Source organism: Peromyscus leucopus, chromosome 6, assembly GCF_004664715.2.
Source record: "Peromyscus leucopus breed LL Stock chromosome 6, UCI_PerLeu_2.1, whole genome shotgun sequence".
NCBI lineage: Eukaryota > Metazoa > Chordata > Mammalia > Rodentia > Cricetidae > Peromyscus > Peromyscus leucopus.
In genome coordinates, this window is record NC_051068.1 from 77,902,733 (window position 1) to 77,924,744 (window position 22,012).

At 49.5% G+C, this 22,012-nt stretch overlaps 1 protein-coding gene across 6 annotated transcripts in view; it reads left to right on the forward strand.

Moving 5' to 3' along the window:
* Nucleotides 1–18,972, forward strand: part of Syt6 (synaptotagmin 6) — a 59,990-nt gene extending 41,018 nt beyond the window's left edge. For 2 of the 6 annotated variants that reach the window (XM_028877332.2, XM_037206952.1), the window contains exons 4-7: nucleotides 3,966–4,086; nucleotides 9,343–9,514; nucleotides 10,591–10,741; nucleotides 16,058–18,970. In XM_028877332.2, the coding sequence (XP_028733165.1) occupies nucleotides 3,966–4,086; nucleotides 9,343–9,514; nucleotides 10,591–10,741; nucleotides 16,058–16,129 (516 nt within the window). In that variant the 3' untranslated portion in view covers nucleotides 16,130–18,970. Of the gene's footprint in view, nucleotides 1–3,965; nucleotides 4,087–9,342; nucleotides 9,515–10,590; nucleotides 10,742–14,344; nucleotides 14,413–16,057 lie in introns of all 6 variants that reach the window. The other 4 variants (XR_003735380.2, XR_003735378.2, XM_028877328.2 and 1 more) reach the window with 4 other exon arrangements.
* The last annotated feature ends 3,040 nt before the right edge of the window (nucleotides 18,973–22,012 follow it).

Here is a 22,012-nt window from a genome sequence, read left to right on the forward strand (position 1 = left end):
TTGAGTACCACCCTTTCATTTTATAGGTGAGAGGTCAGAGATGTAAAATGACTTTCTCAAGGTCTCACAAGCGAACCAACAGCAGAGGAACTAAAAGCCTGGGTCTCTTGGATTGTGGTTCACTGTTCTTTCCCGGTCGGCATACTATAGGATTTATTATTATATCGTCATCATCATCATCATCATCATCATCATCATCATCATCACCTACTATGTCTAGGCTTATGTTAAGTGCATCAAGGAGAAAGAGATGCTTTAATGATCTGTGGCAGACAGCTGCTGTGGAGCCTATGAAAGCAACATCACAATGGATGTGCCCTCAGAACATCTTGCTCCTAGGCATCCTGGACCCTGAAGCCAGGGAGCATGCTGCTATGATGGGCAGAAACATCGGTGGGTGGAAGATGTGTTGCACTTAGGACACGTTTCTCCAGAAGCCACTTTTCTGCCTCCCCTCCTCTGGCACCAGGCCCGCTTCCTCCCAGCTTCAGCCGAGCTCAGTGCTGGTGAGCTGGGATCAGCCCTATCCACCCCTCGGTTAGCAGAGGGGGCAGAGCTGGTTTCTGTGGACATCAGTGACCTCTCCCACACTGGGAGCACGTTACCGCCCTCAGGCAACCTCTGACATCCGGTGAAGAGAAAAACACCAAGGCACCAGCTGGTCTCCAGCCCCTGCCACCCTGGTTTTTATTAAAGGCCAAAGTCTCAAACATTCCTAATGAGGAAAAAAGGCTGGCAAGGTGTGTAGAACTGGGTTGAGACCTGAGACAGGGGTCAGAGCAGAGAGAGGACCGGGGCCCAGCTGGGGCCTCCCTTCACACTAGGTACAGCGACAACCAGCAAGGGCTGATTGGCTGCTGTGTGTTTACCTCCCACCTCTCCATTTACTCAGGGAGACCCTGGAAACTGGACGTCAGCCCCCAGACTCATTTCCTTCCTGAATCACAGTGGGATTCTGGGCCAGTTCCTGTTGCTGTCTGGGCCATCAATGGAGAGTGAAGTCACCATTGGTGTGGGGTTCTGGGGGTTCCATACTGCACCACACATCCAGCACCCACACGTCTTCACAGTCTCATGGGAAAGGACAGCCCTGCAAACAGAGGGGGTCCCTAGGCCCAGTACTTCCCAGAGGGAGCCATCCTTGAGAGCTGTTCCCAGAGACTCCATTTACCCTGATGGATCCCAGGTAGGCAAAGCCAATCTCCCAAGTTCATTCACAAACCAGCTCATATGCCCTAAAAGAGATAGCATATGGAAATGCCACCCTGCTCCTGTGGCATGGCAGTGATGGGGACATGGTGATCGCAGCCTTTGTTTATTCCCCGTGAGAGGAGCCACAGAGGCTTCCAGAAGTCTTCCCAAGGCCCCACCTCGATCATGGCATGGACACAGACATCCCTCCTGCCAGGAACCTTTTGGCTGTAACGCAGTCATCCTTGCTTGCCGGCATCTGCAGCTCCTCGTGTGTGCTGTCGGCTGTCACCAAAGCACGCATGGCTTGCTAGGCAAGGATCCTCCACCCAAAGGGCCTTTTGTTAGCTACTCCATGGTAGGGGAGGGCAGAAGTGAAGAAGTGAGTGACGCAGTGATTCCCAGGAGCTATTCATCAGCTATGGAGTTATCTAAGCAAGGGGCGAAGGATTTCGGCCTAAGTAACTGAAGACAGACACGCTATGTGGAATAGAAGTTGGCATACAGAAGAGAGTAAGATGAGGGTGTGAGGTGGAACTCTGTTACTGAAAGCCCCCAAACAAGGAAGCGGAGTCTTGATTCGGAAGCCGAGCAAGGGAAGAGCTGAGGTGTTTAAGCAGGGACATTGACACCTGACTGTGTGGCACTAAAGGACTTGCTAGTCATGCAGCCTCGGGCAAGTCCTTACCTTCAGGAACATTCGTTTCCTCCGGTGTGAGGCAGGCATGATAGGAGCTCCCACCTGGCAGTGCCAGCTAGGGCTCACGGAGAGAAAGCAGCCTAGGACTCACCAGGCACATGGACAAAATGCACACATAAAGTGGAATAAATAAATCTGGAACCTGGGGCCTGTGCTGAGACATTTCAGCCTTGGTGTAGGGAGAAGGGGACTGGACCTGCCTCAGTTGAATCTACCAGGCTGAGCTGAATCCCCAGGGGAGACCTAGCCTTGGAGGAGGTGGGATTGGGGGGAAGGCTGGGGGGTGGAAGGAGGGAGGACAGGGGAATCCGTGGCTGATATGTAAAATTAAATTAATTATAAAATTAAAAAATTTTTAAAAAAAAATCTGAGAAAAGAAGAATGAGGAAGAGGAGGAACCAATCAATGAACAAATGGATGAAGTACACCTGACTTAACTGTCTAAAAATTCTGCTAGGATCACCTCCCCACAGTAATTTATTACCTACCTTCTCTGTCTGACTTTTTTTCCCCTTAATACTTCTGACTAACTCATTTGCCTTTTAAAATATATATATATATATATATATATATATAGTGCCAGGTGGTGGTGGTGCACACCTTTAATCCCAGCACTCGAGAGGCAGAGGCAGGTGGATCTCTGTGAGTTTGAAGCCAGCCTGGTCTACAGAGCGAGATCCAGGACAGGCACCAAAACTACACAGAGAAACCCTGTCTCCAAACAAACAAACACCCCAAATATATATATATATATAATCTATGGCCCTAATTGTAAGCTCTGTGAAGGTAGGGTTTTTTTTTGTCTCTTTGTTCTCTCCTATAAATCAACACCCAGCATTTGGCAGGTGTTCAATAAATATTTTTGACTGAATAAATGTGTGGATGAATGAACAATAGAAGGCCCCATCTGGAATCAGAACCACCTCAAACTCTGGCATCATCTTGTTCCTCTGCCTCCTCCTCCCCTAACCTACCTCTGGGAGATAGTTCCATGTCTTTGAATTCTAAGCCGTCTGTACCCCTTTCAATAAATAGGAAGCAGGCAGAGAAAGCAATCTGTTGAAGCCCTCTCTCCTACAACAGATGGGCATGCTTGCCATCTCTCTAGAAAGATGCTATGACTTTCGAGGAAGGGACACTCTGCTCTCTCAGAAGCTTCCAGGGATCCCGAGTCAGGATGATTCTGGGGTAGGAGAGGCAACAGAGCGTGTATGTATTTCTGAAGGATCATCACATTTAAGGGAAGAGGACAAACTGGATGTGAGGCGGGTCATAAAGCACGGGATGGCAAGCGTACATCTGGCTGGTAAGCAGAATGGCCTCAGCAGGGTATGGATTCCTTGCACGTCTACTTCTAGACAGGAAGATAGAGCCTGGGGCCATGGCAGCCGGGCCAGGAAAGACCATAAGCTGAGAAACAGAGCAGAAAAGAGTTGCAGATGTCCTGGAAGAAGAACGTTCCGGGGGCTGGAGTGTGTGTTCTAACCACATGACTGGATAGATGGGATGACAAAGGCTCAGGAACAGGGCAAGGGCATATAAACACCAAAGGTCTGCAGCCATGGCATGCATGCATAGAGCTAGTGTCCAAAGCAGGATATACACAGATGGGGCCAGAATCTGATCAGAAGCAGGAAGGATGGGCTGCCGGGCCGCGCCAGTGGCAGAGTGCTCACCTAGCAGCTCAGAAACCAGTTATGACGCTGCAAGCTTGTGAGCCCAGCCAGCGCTCAGAGGGTAGAAGCAGAAGAATTAGAAGTTCAAGGTCATCTGTAGCTGCAGAGCAAGCTTGAGGTGAGCCTCAAACAGGTCTCAAAATTTAAAACAGAGAGAGAGAGAGAGAGAGAGAGAGAGAGAGAGAGAGAGAGAGAGGACACTGAAGAGGTGAGTATCTGAAGGGGCATCATTGTAATCATTGCCCTTGGTTCCCAGTTACCCCAGATGAGACCAGTCCCTTGGGTCTTAAACTCATTGACTCCTGCGGTTCCAAACACTTTGGGCTCCAGAGTTCCCCACAGCCATTGCCAGGAACGCAAGGACGCCTCACCTGCTCTCTCATCTGCTTCTCTTGCAGGAAAGCGTGGACCTGGGAGAGATCATGTTCTCGCTCTGCTACCTGCCCACAGCAGGCAGGCTCACCCTCACAGTGATCAAGTGTCGCAATCTCAAGGCAATGGACATCACAGGCTACTCAGGTACCTCTCCTGTCCGGGGCTTATCATCTGGCCTCCCTGAAGTCCAAACAGCAGGATTTAGAAGAGTATTCAGGAAGACAGGGTGAGAGTGGCCACTCTCCTTAGGAGGCAAACTGCCTGTGTCTGAATCCTCCTCTGCCACCTCCTTCCTATGTAAAGATGTGGATTCTGTACTGGTCTTCTGCCTCTGTGTAGGCATAGATCTGCCAGGACTGCCTTGAAGGAGGAAAAGATTGTTTGGCTCACAGGCTCAAAGGTGTCAGCCCGTAGTCATCTGACCTTCTTGCTTTGAGCCTGTGGCAGCCCAGTACCTCATGGCAAGGAGACCTGTTAGGGGAGTCTGTTCCCCTCGTACCCGCTGGGAAATAAGGGGAGAGGAGTGGGATCGAGGTCCTAATATCCCTTTCAAGAGCACGTCCCCGGGAGCCTAGAGTTTCTACCATGACTAGTCCCACAGGCTGGGGACCAGGGCTTCAAAATCCTGGAGGGACATTGAAGATCTAAACTGCAGCAGTTTTTTTAAAATCTGAAAAGGGGGAGTGTCAGTCCCGTGCACTGGTCAAATTCAGATTATGCCCAGTAATCCACGCACTTGTAGGCACTCGGTAGATACTGTTCCTATTAGCCTCATTCTTGGGGAGGGGCAGTCTTCCCAGTTAACATGGGGCTCCAGGACTTACAGAAGTTATATGGGGTTGGAATGTAAGCGTTAGTAAGTGGAAGAGAGAGCAGGTTCACCCAGGCCTGGGGCCACAGTCTGCAAACTGCATTCACCAAAGGAGTGGGTACACTGGAAAGCAAAGTGCATTTAGGTTCGAGTATTTGTGGTTTTCCTGCAAAGCTCCTGCATCGGTCTTAGCACCACAGCAGCTGCCTTGAGTAGAAATCTAGTGCAGTTCCAGCCGCGGGGAGACGCTTGGGTGAAGGCGGCTGCAGAAACTTGCAGGATTGACGTGGTACAAGAGGTTCAGTCCTTCCTGCCGCTCTGCAGGTTGCCAGAGGGCAGCGGTTCTAAACCAGTTCTAAACCCCTTCGGGGTTGCATGTCAGATATCCTGCATATCAGAGATTTACATTAAGATTCATGACAGTGGCAAAATTACAGTTATGAAATAGCAATGAAAATAATGTTATGGTTGGGGGGGGGGTCACCACAGCATGGGGCACTGTATTAAAGGGTCGCAGCATCAGGGAGGTTGAGAACCACCATCATAAGGGAACTTACCTGTGTTTTGAGTTAACAAAGCAGTAGCTTGATGCCTGGAAACCTCCCTCCCCACTGTGAGTTCAAACGGCCCTGAGATGTGTATTAGTGAAGGCTTCCAGATAATTTCCCAGAGTGCAGGGGGCTGCATCAGGATGCTGAATATGGGAAGAGGCTTGGTTTGTTTCCTAAGACCTCCATCCAAGAGGCTCTTAAAATGATTCTGATTATCAGTGTAAACCCATACGGAAGGCATCTCTGACCTTGAATGAAAATACAGAAAATAGTTTTCCATGTGTTTCTTTTGTGTTCACTATTTATTTTCCTGGAAATATGATTACAAGTGCCAGGAAAAGGTGATGATAGTGGGGAAAAACATAGTGGTACACATCTGAATCCCAGAGTCTGGGAGGCTGGAGCAAGAAGACTTCAATTTGAGAGCCATCTAGCAAGTTCAAGGCCAGCGTGAGCTACGTAGTGAGACCCTGTCCCAAAAACACAAGAGCCAGATACGTAGCACAGTGCTAGAGAGAGTACTTGCTTAGCATGAATAAAACCCTGGATTCAGTACCCTCCATGGCAGAGAATAAAATGAGAGAGAGGCTGATGGTCCAGCTGAAAACATCTGGGCCCGGGTACACCCTGTGAAGATGGAGGAAGAGGTCTGGGGACTTGGAAACTGAGTTTTCTTTGAATCCTTTCAAGTCCCTGCTCCAGCCTCCCACAGTCGCTGCAGTGCCCCACTTGAGTCCTCAAAGCCCTCACCAAGGGCCCCCAAGCAGCTCTTCCTCCCCCAAAGCATCTGACTCACATCAGGATGCAGCAGAGAGCGTCATGAACCTCTGCTGACATGGGAAAAAGCTCTCCGGCAATACCAAGCCAGCTTCCCCCAAATACAGCCAATGTAGATTTCATTTTAATACCAAAATAAGTGCACATGAGGACAGAAATTCACTAAGGACTCTCAAGGCGGCTGAGGGAAATAGGATTTTGCTGCCATAGTCCCGAACACTGTCTTCTCTGTTGTAATCAAATTGATGTGCTAGAGAGTGAGCTCGGAGTGAAGCCACAGATGCTAACAAGGACTGCTGTAAAGCAGAGGGTCTGGGGGGAAGGGATTGTTTTTAACGTTAAGTTCTAACCTCTCCCTCACAGCTTCCCCTCGTCCCTACCTGGGTCTGGAATCCTATGTTAAATCTCGGCTGGATTCTGTAAATGCAAGGGTCTCCTTTACACCAGAGATGCATATTTTGTTCATTGATATGTGCAAGTCTCTGGAGCAATGCATGAAACATCATAAGCACTCATGAAATGTGGACTAATGAATGAGCAAGTGAACAGTAAATAAATGGATTTACAGATAGCATATGAATCTGGCCCAAGGTGATGAAGTGGATACCCGCATGCCCGGGGGCACCTCATGATACATAATCTATTTGTGAGGTTGAGGTTGTGGTTGCCTTCAGCCCAGACAGGTCTGACATTGGACTAAAGTGGAAAGAAAACAGAGCTCCTTAATTTGTGTTCTAGCCTTAGAGGTCTGGCACTGACCTCTAAAACCAAAGATCTTCCTACTCTCTTTGATCCACACTAGCCCAGAATCAACTATCTAAGCCTATCTCCTAGAACCACGAGAATAAAAGTAGTACAAAATAATTAGAAAAACCAGTATGCTACGAAAGTGTGGATTAACTCTTTTGTCTCCGATGCCTTTGGTTTACACTGCTTTGTATCTAGTGGTCAAAAGTGACTTTGGAGTCAGGCCTGGGACCAACTCCCAGGCAAGATATTTAATCTCTCTAAGCTTCCATTTTCTGCCTATGAAATGGAGATATCAGTGATAAATGTTTTGCAGGGGAGATGGAAAGTAAACCTGGTGATAGACATCTCTTATCACAAGAACATGTTCCAAATGCTGAATTCTGATGACTCCCACACAATGAGGCAGGAATACAGTGCTGGACTTTAGGCCCCTGGTGCTCAGGGCATCATAGAGAAGAACAGACCTCAAGGATCGTCGGGGGCCACCATTTCACTCCCCGCCACAGACATTTCCCAGAAGCACCCTGGGGAGCAGTCATCTCGGCTCTCTGATTAGCCTCTTGGATGCTGGTGAGAGCTCAGTTCCTGCAGAATGAAATCTGCTCACTGAATGCTATAAACCAGACATTCCTTGCATGGATGGCCAGAGCTCAGAAAGAAGGCACCGGCCCAGTGGCTCATGGGACAAGTGGCTATGCCTATATTTTCCTTAAATGGAAATGTGTTCTGAATGGAGTGTCTGACCCCAGGAATAGAGGAGGAACACGGTGGCGCAAACCTAGAGACACTTTCTAAAGCAGTGTGTAGCTGGAAAGACTTGAATATTTAAAGATGGGTCTTGGGCTTGGCTCTTTCCGCTTGTGGTGACCTGAGCAATGTCCTGGGGAATAACCACAGGGAAGGGAGCCCGTGGGAACCAAACAGCTGTAGCATACAAGTTCTCAACACTTCTTCCTCTTTACCAAATGCTCCCTAGAATGGGGGGCCCTGAAAGTGTACAGTCAGGACAGGAGGTTGATTAAATTCCTCGTGGTCTCCCCAGCTCCTCCATAAACCCAAGTGTCCCCGTGGCTAAGGCACAGCTGCCACCGCCATACTGGTTAGTCAGCAGCTCCCTTGGACGTCGATGAGAATGCTTTCAAGGCTGGGAGTTCGGTCGGGCTCATCTCGTGGGTGTCTAGTTTTTATTCTAAGTGGAGCCTTCATCTGCCCTTTCCCCTACACGATGCCAAACAGTGTGAGGCCTAGTGGGTGCTCAGGGGTCCAGGAGGCACAGCTGCTTACCTCAGAACTACAAGGCCAGGAGAGGGGCTACTTTGGCTCGTACCTCCTAACAGGTTCACATGCGCCCTGGCTTCTGGACAAGAAGGTGTCTGAGCACATCGAGGTCTCAAAGCTATTATTACCTGTGAGTTGTCTTCTTTCTTGAGCTGTGCAGCATAAATACTAATTATGATGGTGACTGAGACACCTGTGCTATGGGATATAATAGGTGTCCCTTCATTTGGATGAGTAGAAAATTTCAGGGTAGAAAGATGACCATGAAATACCCATTCAGAAAGCTAAAGGGGAGAGAAGATTAGGAGGAACATGGGAGTTTAATAAAAAGACATCTTTTTTGCAGCATGGAGAGAATCCAAGATCCCACTGAGAAATAAAATGTCAACCAGCTGCCCCGAGTCTCTGGGGGTTGCTCACTCACTCTCCTGGCCACCGTTCCTCCTTGCTTCACTGCTCAGAAGAGGCCAGGAAATGACTTCCAGGGAAGCAGCAGGCAGGGCCACTTCCCTGCCTCTCGATTCCAAATGGAAATGAGATTATTGGGACAGCGGGACCCAAAATCATGCCTTCGAGTGGGAAGGACGGGAGCGGCATTGTGACTGATGATGCTGTGGCTTCATTCTACCCCGTGGCTATTCCTTGGGCAGCACTGAGTCCTATTTTTGCCCCCTTTATCTTTTGGTTGAAAAACTGGCAAACCTCCAGAGGAAATGATTCTGTATAGGTGAAAGAAAAAATGGGGCCTTTGTTAGCTTCAATGCTCTTTTGAGCTCTCCAGCCATGGTGCAGCTGAGATTCAGGGCTGGGAACCACATAACCATCGACAAGTGTCTTGTCTAAATTGGGGCTAGTTTTCCTATTAGTGACACACCATTAGGCATTCTCCCAAGAATACAAAGGTAGCTAAAGACTGCGTTTATTAAGTGTGGAGCGTCCTCGGAGACAGGTGTTCTACATAAATACAAAGTGACTTAATTATCTTAACCCACCGATCCCATCTGATGAGCAGCAGTGGGATCCAGTCCCTCTGCGGCAAAGGCTGTTCAAGAACATCTGTCTATTTGAGGGCTCACACCTGTCATCTCAGCACTTGGGAAGGCTGAGGCAGGCAGATGGTTATGAGTTTGAGGCCAGCCTGGGCTACAGAGTAGATCCTGCGTCGAAAAGCAAACAAACGAAACGACCATCTGTTTAACGCACCACGTTCTTGCACTGCCCTCACTGGCACAGATCCCTACGTCAAAGTGTCCCTGCTGTGCGACGGCCGGAGGCTGAAAAAGAAGAAAACAACCATAAAAAAGAACACCCTCAACCCTGTCTACAACGAGGCCATCATCTTTGACATCCCCCCAGAAAACATGGACCAAGTGAGCCTGCTCATCTCCGTCATGGACTACGATAGGTAGGTGCCTTCCCAGAGGAGAATGGTTACCTTCCTCCAGTGCAGCATAGGGGCCCTTGACTTTAGACCTGTAGTTCAGGACCCATCAGTTTCAAATATGGCTCCACTTAAAGAAACACATGGGAATTTGAGGAAGAACATGGGCTTCCCCTTACCAAAAGCTCCCACTTCCCTTCCCAGCCTGCTCCCATCAGGGGGATCTCTACCCGCCAGCTTGCTTGAATCCATCCCTGACTACTTTTCTTCTACTTGCCAAGCCCCATCTTCTGCCCTTGCAAACGCCTCTCTAGCATCTCCTCTTCTGCAGGATGGCTCTGCAACCCTCATCACCCTTGGCCGTAAGTCAGCCTCCATCTGCCTGGACGCTTTGCTCCTGGTCCTGCCCCATTGAAAAACCATCACTGGCTCCCATTGTCCAGACCTCCAATAACCTGGACCCCAAATTACCACCCCACTAACTCCCCCTCCTTTCTTTTCTCTTTTTTGGATTCTTCCCTCTCAAGGCTGGCTCAGATCCATTTTCAACCACTTCATCTCCCATGACTCTTCCCAAGTATCGTTTTAGCTGAAGGATGCAGAAATCACACAATAAAGCCTCAACCTTAGATTTTCAGCTCAGGTTCTCAGGCATAGTAGGTGCTTGACGAACATACTTGAGGGATGATTTATGTTCTTGCTGAGTGAATAAATCGAAGCCTAGCCACTAGCGGTATGGAGAAATGATGCTCAGGGCAGGTTGGTTTATTTCCAAGTGTCGGGATCTCCAGAGAGGTTGTAACATGCTTCCCAAGTCAAATAAGTGAAGAGCCGGGCTCCTAACACCCAGCGGGGCCTTCTGCCACTGTTTCCTGAGATTCCGAGTAAGTCTGTAGCCTTCGCTCCCTTCTTTAAGTCCCTTACCATAAGAGGTTGGGCAAAGCTTCAGGGCCACTGGCAGCTGAAGACCCTAACATGCACTGATCTTCAGAGCTCATGGTTCTGAGTCAGATGTACTAGACAGCGTCCCTCTCCCAAAGGACCTCTTTTTCTGGTAGCATTTTGAATGACCAATACTAAGACCTTTGTTTCTCCCTCAGAGTTGGCCACAATGAGATCATAGGAGTCTGTAGAGTGGGGATCAACGCTGAAGGCCTTGGCAGGGACCACTGGAATGAGATGCTGGCATACCCACGGAAGCCCATTGCACACTGGCACTCCTTGGTGGAGGTAAAGAAATCCTTCAAAGAGGTGGGTGAGGTTGCCTGGCCATTGGCATGTTTACTGCATGATGGCGTGGGCTGGAGAATGGCAGTCGGCTGCTGGGAGTCCTCCGCCTTTTATGGAAAGGGACTTGGGGAACACCCAGTGTATGACACACGGATGAGAAAGCAGATAGAGGCTGCCTGGCAAAGTCCCTGAGCACTGTGAGCATTTCAGAAGTGACAGCGATGGGCTAGGGGTGCAGTTGACGCCTGGCCTAGCATGCATGAAGCCCTGGGTTCCATCTCCAGCACTGCCCAAAGCCAGGTGTTGTGTGGTGGCACACACCTGGAACCCCAGTGTTTGGCAGGAGGATTCATCGCTTAAGGTCACCTCAGCTTCATAGCAGGTCTGAGGCCAATGTGGGCTACACAGGACCTTGCCTCAAAAAATAACAAAGTTCCAAAGCAACACCGAGTTCTTAATGGAAAGTAAGAACTCCGAAGAAGTTCCCGGAAGTCCATTGTGCCAGGCCTGAAAAGCTTTCAAAAGCTCCTGGGCCAATTTAGTCCTGGAGGAGTAAGCCCTAAGGGGGTGAGGTCAGAATTGGCAAGGAATTCCACCCTCGTCGGAACAGTAAGTTCCCTGAGGCTCCAGACAGCTCCTGCTTGGCAGAGCATCTCATCCACGGAGATAGCCAGAGAGCACACTTCTATCTGCTGCACGCTGCTTCTTACGGTAGCTCAGAGAGAATATGGTGTCACGTGTCACACCCCCCTGCTGAAACTGGAGGCCTGCACTCGAACAAAGCCAGGCCTCCAGTCTTGGCCTCCTCTGAGCCCCTCACTCCTCTCTCCATGGCAGCTTTGAGGGATATTTATTGTCTGTCCAACCTGCACCAAACCCAACAGATGAAAGCTCCTGTGCTCTTCCCAGACTCAGGACACATCTACCTGGACACTTTGCTCCTGGTTCTGCCCTTCGGAAGAACCACCACTGGCTCCCATTGTCCAGACCTCCCATAACCTGGACCCTAAAATACCAACCCCCTAAATCCCCTCCCCTTTCTTCTCTTGGTGGTCCCCAGGCCTGCTTTTCCTCAAATGTGCTAGGATTTGGGTGCTGGGGTGCTCAGTCAAGCTTTTGGCTTCATGATCTCATACCCAGCTCATCCTGGAAAGCCTGGTGATAATTCCGCCATCTTAGCAGGCACTAGAGAACTGTACAAAACAGGAAACCTTTAATTCCAAACTAAAGAGTTCTCCCTTCTTCCACATGGCCTTTGAGAGTAACCCACTTTTCCCACTCCGATCAGAAAAGGCACAGCGCACCTGCGACACCCTTCCTTTCTCAGGGTGGGTACAGCAATCCCAACTATTGTTCCAGGTGTCGTCCCCAGAAAGAACAAAAGCTAAGGGGATTGGACATGTTGAAATCTACTGGAGAAGGTGGCTTCCAGGGAGCCGGACTAGTCTGCCCAAGCCCTGAGGCAGAATCGAGGAATAGGCCAAAGATCCTGCCAACTCAGGGCTTCCCATCCAGGCCTGTGGCTGCCGAGCTTTTACCACACCTGTGGTACTTCAGTGAGAGAGACCAGTCTCCCAGGGCTCCTCCTCCCTGTGTGGAGCCCTGCCCTCTCAGCCAGAAGTAGTGAGGGTCCTACTCCCAGTCATAAGTAGGCCCCGTGGGCAGAGCACGAGCCAACCCGAAGCCATTCTAACACCCCACCAAAGTCCATGTGGATTCAACCCAGGGACAGGAAGCGATGCCTTAATCCCCCCCTCTTCCCCGGTGGTATAATACTGTGGAGGCATTTAAGAATAGAATTTCAAGCAGTTTGGGGGCCTGGCATGGAATGTGCCGTAAGAGGCCTTCGGTGTGCTGTGGCGCTTTAAGTAATTCACTGCCCTCCTCTGGCCCTTGGTTTCCGGGTTGATAAATGGTGAGTGCTGACTCTCAGGGGCAAACGGGCCCAGGGCCTCCATGGTGAACCACAGCGTTTCTCCCGTATGCAACCTGCAATAGAGAGTCACATTGCCAGGCCCTCCCGCCCGCCTCTGGCCTCTGACAAAAGAAACCATCAGAGCAGCGGCAGCCGGAGCGAAGTGCAAAGTACCCCAGACGAGCCAGGCCCTGATCCTGGACTCATGATGAATACTGTCTAATTAAGCCAAATAATTGATTCCAAGGGCCTTTTCTTTGAGAAACTCCAACTGTCTGGTCCAGATGACAAAGGCGAGATAAAGCGGAGCGAAGCCCTTGAAAATGAATATTTGATGAGACGGTAAAGGGAAAGTAACTGTATATGGAAAACGAAAAGGAGATTAAATTGATTCATATCCTCTGGGTTTACTTTTTCCCCTCGACCTGGCGGCGGGGAGAGCGCCCCTCCCCCACCCGCTCCCCTCTCATTTTCTTCTGCTCAGAGGATTGCTTCTCTCTGCGAGGAGACGCTGAAGATGACATTTGTCATGGCAACTTAGAACTCCGGCAGTCCACACCGGGGTGGTTTTACTGCCCCCTCTTAACACCCACAGTTAAAGCACCTTTCTAAAACTGCGTCTACAGCCTTGCCCGGCTAACAAGACCTCGCCACTCTGTTCCTGGGCTTCTTTCCACCCGTGTCCTCCAGACATCCCGTGAGCTCACATCTTGCCCTCTTTGGGACTGGTTAGCTACCAACTCAGATCTTGTATTTGTGCAACCCGTAAAGACATCTTCCCAGCTTTCGAGATGATGAATGGCCTAATCTCTGCAAAACCCTTCCTGTTTGTCTCACACCTCTCTCAGTGGAGTTTCCAGCGCTGTGATCACTTCTTTTTTATTAATGAGAACAGAGAGCACCCTGCGCGCTCGACTCTTCGGGGTTTAAAATTAAGGTTGAGGGGAACAAATTAACTGGAAAGGCATTTCTTCCCTGATTGGATCTCTCATGAATAAAAATCCATTAAGCCATAGCCAGTACCTTCCCTCCCAGGGCTACATGTCACTGTTGCCGCGCCCCCTCCCCAGCTGGCTTGACCAGTGACCTTATTCAAGGTGCTTCATGAACAAAGGACCGTGTTCCAGATCATCCGACATAGATTCCGAGATCGCGGTTGGAACATTACCCATTTCAATACAGCAAAGGACCTGAGCAGGACACAGTTGCCCCAGAACAGCGAGCTCCCGGTGTGCTGGGGACAGGTTTTCTGACATTTCAGAGGCACCTTGATGAGTCCGCTGGTATCACTCACCTTTGCATTGTCCATGAAGTCCATCTCTTCCCTTGATCCTCATAGGAAAACTCAGGGGCCAGGAGCGGAGCCAGGGTCCCTCATTTGTTCCAAATAAACAGTCACGCTCTGTGTGACTGCTCTCTGGGCTGCTGTAGGAAGGAACAAGGCCCTTCGCCTACTCCTCTGGTGTTTTCGACTCTGACCTGGCCTGTGGGTCAGGCTGTTTAAGTGGCATGCTCACCCAGGGGAGAGCCCCGTAATTGCTGTGTACCTTGCACTGACTAGAGGTGGGACGGGAGTGATTTGGAGTTCCGCTGAATGGAAACACAAGGAGCCATCTCATGTCACCTTCTGGTTAAGAGACACTGGAGTCAGAAGTCACAGGGGGCTGGCTCAAGAACCAGGCATTTATGTATCTAAAATATTTCACCAGGGAACCCCTCGGTTGTGATTTCACTCACGTGGATGCTGCAAGCGGAGAGACAGCCACTGGAGTTAGGAGTAAGTACCTGGTGTGGACCTGAAGAGGTTAGGCTTCTGCTTATACTGTGTGTCTCTTTCCTCCCCTAGTGGGTGGTCACACGCCAGCACAGTGGCAGGATGGCCTAGAAAGGACAGTGTGCTGGGAGTGAGGAGACCTGACTGAGTCCTGGCTCTGCCCCTAACTGTCTGGATCTTGACTTCTCTGTGTTTCTGTTTGCTTACTTGTGTCCCAAGTTCACTGGTGTCTACAAGTTCCCTGGTTCTGACATACTGAGATAGTTCAGGTCAGGGGCATGCCATGGCTGTCATCCACACCTACAGCCCTTAAGGATGTTGTAGAAACCTTCAGTGTGACTGTTCAGGGAGAACTAAGGAGAAAGTAACCCAGAGAAGAAGCATGGACTCTCCTTGGCCCTGTAGGCGTCCCGTTTACTGTGGAGGCGGTACTGAAGTTAAATGGTCTACTTCTCAGGTATCTCAGCTCCGTCTGGAGATTGTTGAGAGAGGGGAACTTTGTCCTGGACTCCTCCCACAGCATTTGAATGCATGCTCCCTCGGCTCCATCTCTTCAGGAGAGAGATCCCTATAGCTCATGAGAAGCAGAAAGGGGCTGGATTTGTGGTTCAGAAAGCCATCTAGACCACTTAGCGCTCGCACTTGCTCTCTCTTTCTCTTTCTCTCTCTCTCTCTCTCTCTCTCTCTCTCTCTCTCTCTCTCTCTCTCTCTCTCTCTCTCTCTCTCTCCTTCCCTCCCGCCCTACCTCCCTCTTTCCCTCTCCATCCCTCTCTCCCTCTCCCCGCTCCTTCTGGAGCCTGCTCTACAGGCAATGAGAAAGCACCGGCTCTCCCAGGCACAAAGGAGTGAGCAGCGGACCCTGAATCACTTTGAAGCTTAAGCCCTGCCAGATAGGTCAGGGATATTCACAGGGTCAGATCTCTGCCCAGAAAACATCACAAAGCTATGACGGGCTTTTTCATCCCAAGAAGGGTCGAATGGCTCCAGGCACAGGTCCATCCATCCTCTGTGCTCCTTCACTCCATTACGCCTCATTACATCACCCACTTCAACGGGGGCTCCGAGGGGCTCGGGGAGGAGGAGTGTGGAGGGAATGGGCGGGCTGTGTCTCCTCACCTCCTGCCCCTTCACAAGCCAGTGCAGGTGCTCAGAGGATGCCTTAAGACTGAAGAAGAGAGCCCCGACCAAAGCAGCGCCAGGGTTACTTTTTCCCCTGTGTTAATGGCTCCCAGACAAATCACTAATAATTCATGATCGCAGGTTCTTGGCAGTAAGGGCACATGCTGCCTCTCTTTGCTGCTAACATAATCTGATTTTCAGTGTGTGAAAAATGGCCGAAGCACTCAGAAATGGTTCAGTCATTGCACCGCATTAAAACACACACACACACACACACACACACACACACACACACACACTCCATATTGTAAAGGAAGCTGAAATTAAGTCTGCACTAGATCTTTTCTAAAAGACCAAGCATTGCAAACAGCTCTGAGCTTGTATCTTTGTTTTGCATGGCTGACAGCAAAGGTCTAGAAAGCTTACTGAGGCCGGGAGAGGTGGACACCGTGCATGGTCCAGCGCATCTGAGATATCAATCCCCACCCCACCCCCAGCAATCAATAACCAGGTTTTCTTCTCCCCACAGTGGCAGGGCCGAGCTGCCAGCTTCGACAGTGAGAGCTCATGCCCATCTCCGAAACCACCTCCGACACCATGAGCCGCACAGCCGAGCCACCAACGGGACTCAGCAACGTGCTTTTCACACTTGTTCCAGTCGTCCAAACGCAGTGTTTGTGCAGTCACGGTGATGGCCGCCGCCGCCGCCGCTGCCGCAGCAGCAGCCCATGGTCTTCGCTGCTCCTGTGCAGGGCAAGGCCGAGACACTTGTCCTTTGTGATCAGACCTGTCTTAGTCTTTTCTGTCTCCCAAGGTGATGTTTTCGTGGTTTTTCCGCTTTGTTTGGGTCTGCTGTCAAGAAGGAAAGGAAAACACAATGGTTAGCGATATAAAACAAAGAGCAGAGAGCCCAGAGGTTGGTTCTGGGGAATACAATGTAAAATAAGCGGTCTGTTGGGGAAAGGCAGACTGAATCTGAAATTCCGTGCCTCCACCAAGCGCTCACCCCGGAGCCGTGGCCATGTTTTCAGCATCCTGCAAGAATGGGACCTATCAGTCTCGGAGCCTGTCTGAGGTGGATTGTTCTTCTCGGGAGCTCTTCACTGCTGTGACACAAGCCAAGACGTGGTCCTCTTGTCCCACGTTGAAGTCATGAGACCTCTGCCATGTTTGTGACTCTGTGGGGATCCCTGCTCCCCTCTTTTCCCCAGCTGGAACCATTTTGATTCCTTGCGGGCACTTAGCACTTTCCTTAGGAACGGTCCCGCGGAAACTAACCACGCCATATGTTTTCCAACACGCCACAGTTAATGATCGCATTTGTTTGAAAACATGAGCTTGGTTCTCAAAAATAACCTCCATTGTAAAGAAGGGAGGCGCATATGTTCCAGAACGATTTCTGTGTTATACATAGCTTTATAATTCCACAAAGCACCAAGCAGCTGCTTAAAATGCCTAAACAGAGCAAAGAAAAATCTAGATAACGTGTTCTTCTCTGGATGGGGCATTTTGAAATCCAAACCACATTTTGAAGTCTGCTTGTCTGTGAAGAGCCTCCTGTTAGTTGAAACCCAGTCAGCCAGAGACTAGTTCAGACTCTGGGTCACTAACTTACCTTAAACTTTAGTTCTATTAACTAATAGGTATTCTGTGTTTGTTTCTGTCTCAGTGAGAGGATCTTTGCTTGTTTGTTTTTCTATTAGATCTCTACCTTAGGCCAAATTCAGTTTAGAAAACAAAAAACGAGTGACTGTATTTATAATAGCACATTCCTACTGAGTGACTAGTGGCCTTCCCACCACGCCCTGGACGCAGGGTGATCTGCTCAGTCTAAAGCAAACACATGAAGGTGAGTTACCACTCCCGCTTGGGGCTACACGGTACCGGTTTTCAGCGCAGTAAGACTTGCAGGAAGCCAGTCAGCTGGGGAAAAACCCTCCTTTCAACAACAGAAGGTCAAGAACACAAAAGCCACCCTCATACCTGTGTCTTACTCTCTACCTATGCCCCCATGCTATAGGAGTAGCGATTTAATAACGTAGCCCCCGTTTTAAGTCAAGCCACCAAGTTTCTCTGCTGATCTAACTTTATGTCGTTGCCTGCTAGCCAGAAGAGTGGTCAGATTGGAATGAGCCAACCGGATATTGTGGCAAGAGAAGCAGTCCACTTTTCTAGTGAATGTAGATGAGTCTAGACTCCACCGAGTATGAGCCTTGGGCTAGGGGCTGGTGTGGAAAGATGTTCTCCCCAAATATCTTGATATGCCTTTCTGGTCAGGCAGTCCCCTATTTGGAAGTACTCTTGAGACGGAGAAAACCCACAAGGTCATGACAAGAATCCCAGCGAGCAACCAACTTCGTTGTGTTCCTTGACTCTAGATGGACCACACTGAGACTACCATTGCAGCCATACAGCAGGGCAACTGGGAAGGGGACAGTTGGGTCCCTTGGGTCATAAGGAACATAGACGTTAGTGTGAGCACTCCATCCTCCCAGAAGTGGGTTCCAAATGCATGTCCAGCTGCCACCCCTAAACCCTCAGGCAGGTGGGATGCTCCGTTCCAAGCTTTTAGAGAGGAGGGTGTGGTCTGCATGAATTATGGAATAACACTGCCTGTCTGAGAGACCCTTCCATGTCACAGCTACTATGTCCCATAAGTGGACATCCCAACAGTTTCAGGAAACCGTGCCCTGGTCAACCTCTTCAGTTCCCTCAGCTTTGGTATACATTAGGCATGGAAGGCCCACTCCAGGAAGGCTTTTAGCTCCCGGGTTCCCTCCCCCCAAGTCCCCACCAAGGGTGGCCAGATCAGTCCTCCTCATCCTGAAGCATGAATGATATGAACAGGCTTCTTCTTTCATTAGCCTCGGATTCCTCCCTCACAGATGAGAACTCGTAGGAAGCTGATGCAGAATAAACTGGAATTCAAAGTTGGCTGGCTTGTTGGCTTCCCCTAGTGCAAGGAACCCCTTGGGGATGGTGATGAGCTTTGCTGAAGCTGTGATAACCCGGGCCATTAGCACATAGAGGTTTGCAAAAGACACCAGATTCTCCTCTCCTTCATTTCGCAGTGTTTCTTGGCTGAGAGATGCTCCCCTCCCCCTTTGCACTTACCCAGGATGTTAATTAATTGTATCATCATTTAAAAAAATTATGTTGTTAATTACTGCTTTGTGTCTTCCCACCCCTGTCACAGCCTGGAGTTTTTATTCAATTAAATCTCTGTCTCTTGCCCATTTCTCTTGTCATTTTATGTTGCCGGATTCAGCAGGCGGCACACACACAGGGCACAGCATAGCTTTTGTTTTTCTCTTCGCTTCGTGTACGTGGATAGCCACTTGCCCAGTCAGAGACAGGCTGAAGGGCCGTTGGGTTTTCACTCTGCTCGAAGGACACCTGGGCACCACAACAGGCTGGGGCCTGCCTGCCTGCCTGCTGTCAGGCTGCAGCTCAGAGCATTGGGGACATGAGACCTGGCTGCCCCTCAGCCACTCAGCATCACAGGCGGCCTCTACAGATGCTGAAGCCTCTGTGAGGAAATGGGTCACACTCCTAGCTGGAAAGTACAATGCTTTTGTATTTTGTATTTCCAGGAGAGAAATACTGCTAACTCTCATAAAAGTACAACTTGGCAAAGCCTTGGGGCGGGGGGGGGGGGGGGGGGGGACGACAACAACAACAAAAAACCCAAAACAAAACAACCATTTAAAAAATAGTATCGCAGACTTGAAATTTTTAAAGGAACACTCCAGCTTAACAGAATGTCCTCTCTGCTTATCCCAAGCTTCTAGTTAAATTTAGAAGGTGGCCTGTAGAGAGGCCAGTGGAAGGTACATCCATTTCTGCACAACCGCATCTAAATTACTGATGCTCTATAGGGAACCCAGTGCTGAGAGAAGTCCCCTGATACCCACGCAGGCCACTGTGCCTTCTTCCACCTTCCCGTCTGGTCAAGCAAGCAGAATGCACTGAGGCACCAGTTCTGACCAGAGCCTTAAAAACTAACAGGGTCAGTATTCATGAGCGCAGGTCAGGTTGCGCTGCACCCACAGCCTTCGGCTCTTAGAGGCTGGGAAGCAGCAGAGGCGTGTCTCTCATTGTTCCTATGGGCCCATCCCATCAACAAGGGGAGCCCTGCTTGATATATTTATCCAGAGGCACGAGATGACAGAGCAGCCAACATCTCAAGCATGGCTCGTTACCATGCCCGAGGGAAAAGAACACTGGCATCACATTGGCCTGCGTGCTCCGGCAAAGTGACTCATGTTCCTTCACAACTCATCGCTAGAATTACCCGTATGACCTCGCAGAACGCATGAGGGGAAGAAGACGGGAAATATTTACTGAGTAGCCCTAGGGAAGACCACAGCGAACACAACCAGCCCGTGGAAGGTGGTAGCTACTGAATGGTTGGTTCAGAGAAGGGAGCCAAGTACAGATAGTAGACATCCCAGGGAAACCGGGATGCCTGTGTAGTATGTGGTCACGGTTGGGACAAGCAGGAGTGCTGATAGTTGAGCTGAGCCGGAAGCAAAGCTGGGGAATGGGATTCCTAGCGTATGTCTTATACACCATGTCTTTCACTACAGCCAGCAACAGCAGAGCAAGGGGAAACGAGAGTCCTGTTTGGGCCAAACAATTGGAGATGCTGGAGCGGAGTCTAGCGGACAGCTGCAGTTCCAGATGCAGCCTGGCAGAGAGGTCAGGCATGAGATGTTAATTACCGAAAGCTTGCATACCCAGATGAGATGCGAAGACACTGCTGAAAGCTGGCACTGCTCAGTGGGTACCAGCAGGCAGGGAGGGCCTCAAAGACAGGTTCTCCAGCAACCACCACCCTCAGAGCTCAAGGGAGGAGAAAGCAACGTGAGCAATGATGGAGAGGTGGCCACGAAGTACCGATCAATGACAACGCTGAAGGACAGAAATAGATCGGTCAAGGGCTCAGAAGATGGATCTTCCTAACAAGCTCTCCGAGGTGCTTACACACAACCCTGCTCACAAAAGTCCATTTCACTCATGTTTGCAACTCTGTTTCTTCCCCCTTCTCCCCTCTGTTCTGCCCTTACCTTTTAAAAACTGTGGTAAAATATACATAACAAAACCCATGCCATTTTGATGGCTGTTATGTACGAGAGTTCGGTTCCACTGTGCATACTGGTCTGCAGCTATCATCACCACCATCTACCCACAGAACTTCTTACAAAACCAAAACTTAGTGCCTCTCACTCACCACCCCCAGTGCCTAGCAACTACAGCTCTGCTTTGTGTCTTTATAAATTTGACAAGTCTAGGTCCCTCACACGAGTGGAATCATAGGGTTTGCCATTTTTATGGCTGGCTTATTTCACTTAACATATCTTCAAGATTCATTATGTTGCAGTGTGTGTTAGAACTTGCTTCCTTTTAAAGCTAATATTTCATTATGTGTAGACATGACATTTTGCTTATGCATTCATCTGTCAGTGGGAACGTGGTTACTTCCGCCTCTAGGCTGTTGTGAATAATGCTTCTCTCAAAACTGGTATACAAAAGTATTTCAGTTCCTACTTTCAACTCATATATATACCTAAAAGTAGAATTAATTGCAGGATTACAAAATCTATTTTTTTTTGAACCACCATCCTTATTTCCATAGCAACAGGACCATTTAATATATCCTCATCCAGGGTACATAAGATTTCTCCACATCTTGGCCAGGGTGGTTTTGTTGTTGCTATTGTTTACAGTGGCCATGGTGTTAAATGTAAAGTGGTATCTTCTTATGGTAATTAATCAATCAATTGAGACAGGGTTTCATGTAACCCAGCTATGTATCATTCCTCTGCCTCCACTGTGGGTACTAAATTTCCAGGCATTCACCACAGTGCCTTCTTTTCTATGGTGCTGGCAATCAAACCGAGGACTTGGTGTCTGCTAGGCTAGCACTCTACCAACGGAGCCCCAGCCCCAGCCTTATTATGGTTTTGAGTTGCATTTCCTAGTAATTAGTGTGCTGAACATCAATGTGCTAATTGGCCATTTAGCATCTCTGGAAAAATATCTATTCAAATTCTTTGCCCATTTTGAATTGGCTTATTTGCTGTTGAGCTGTGGGGGTTCTCTACGTGTTCTGGATACTCATCTTCTGTCAGGTATGTGTTTTACAAAATGATCTCCCATTGTTGGTCTTTGCTTTGGGGTGGGGGTGGGTGGGGGTGCTCGCACCTGCAGGCACCCAGGGGCCAGAAGAGGGCACCAACTCCCTCAGAACTGAGTCCCAGGCATTTGAGGTGGGACACCTGACCTGTTATGTTGGTCCTGGGATCCAAGCTCCCATCATCACGATGATTTTGCAGCAAGGGCTGTTAACTACTTAACCATCTCTGAAGGGCCCGCTCTTTAATGCTACCGACCACGTCCTTTAATACCCCAAAGTTATTAACGTTGGTGAAGTTTTGATGAATGGCTCTTCTGTTGCTTGTGCCCTTGATGTCTAAAAAAA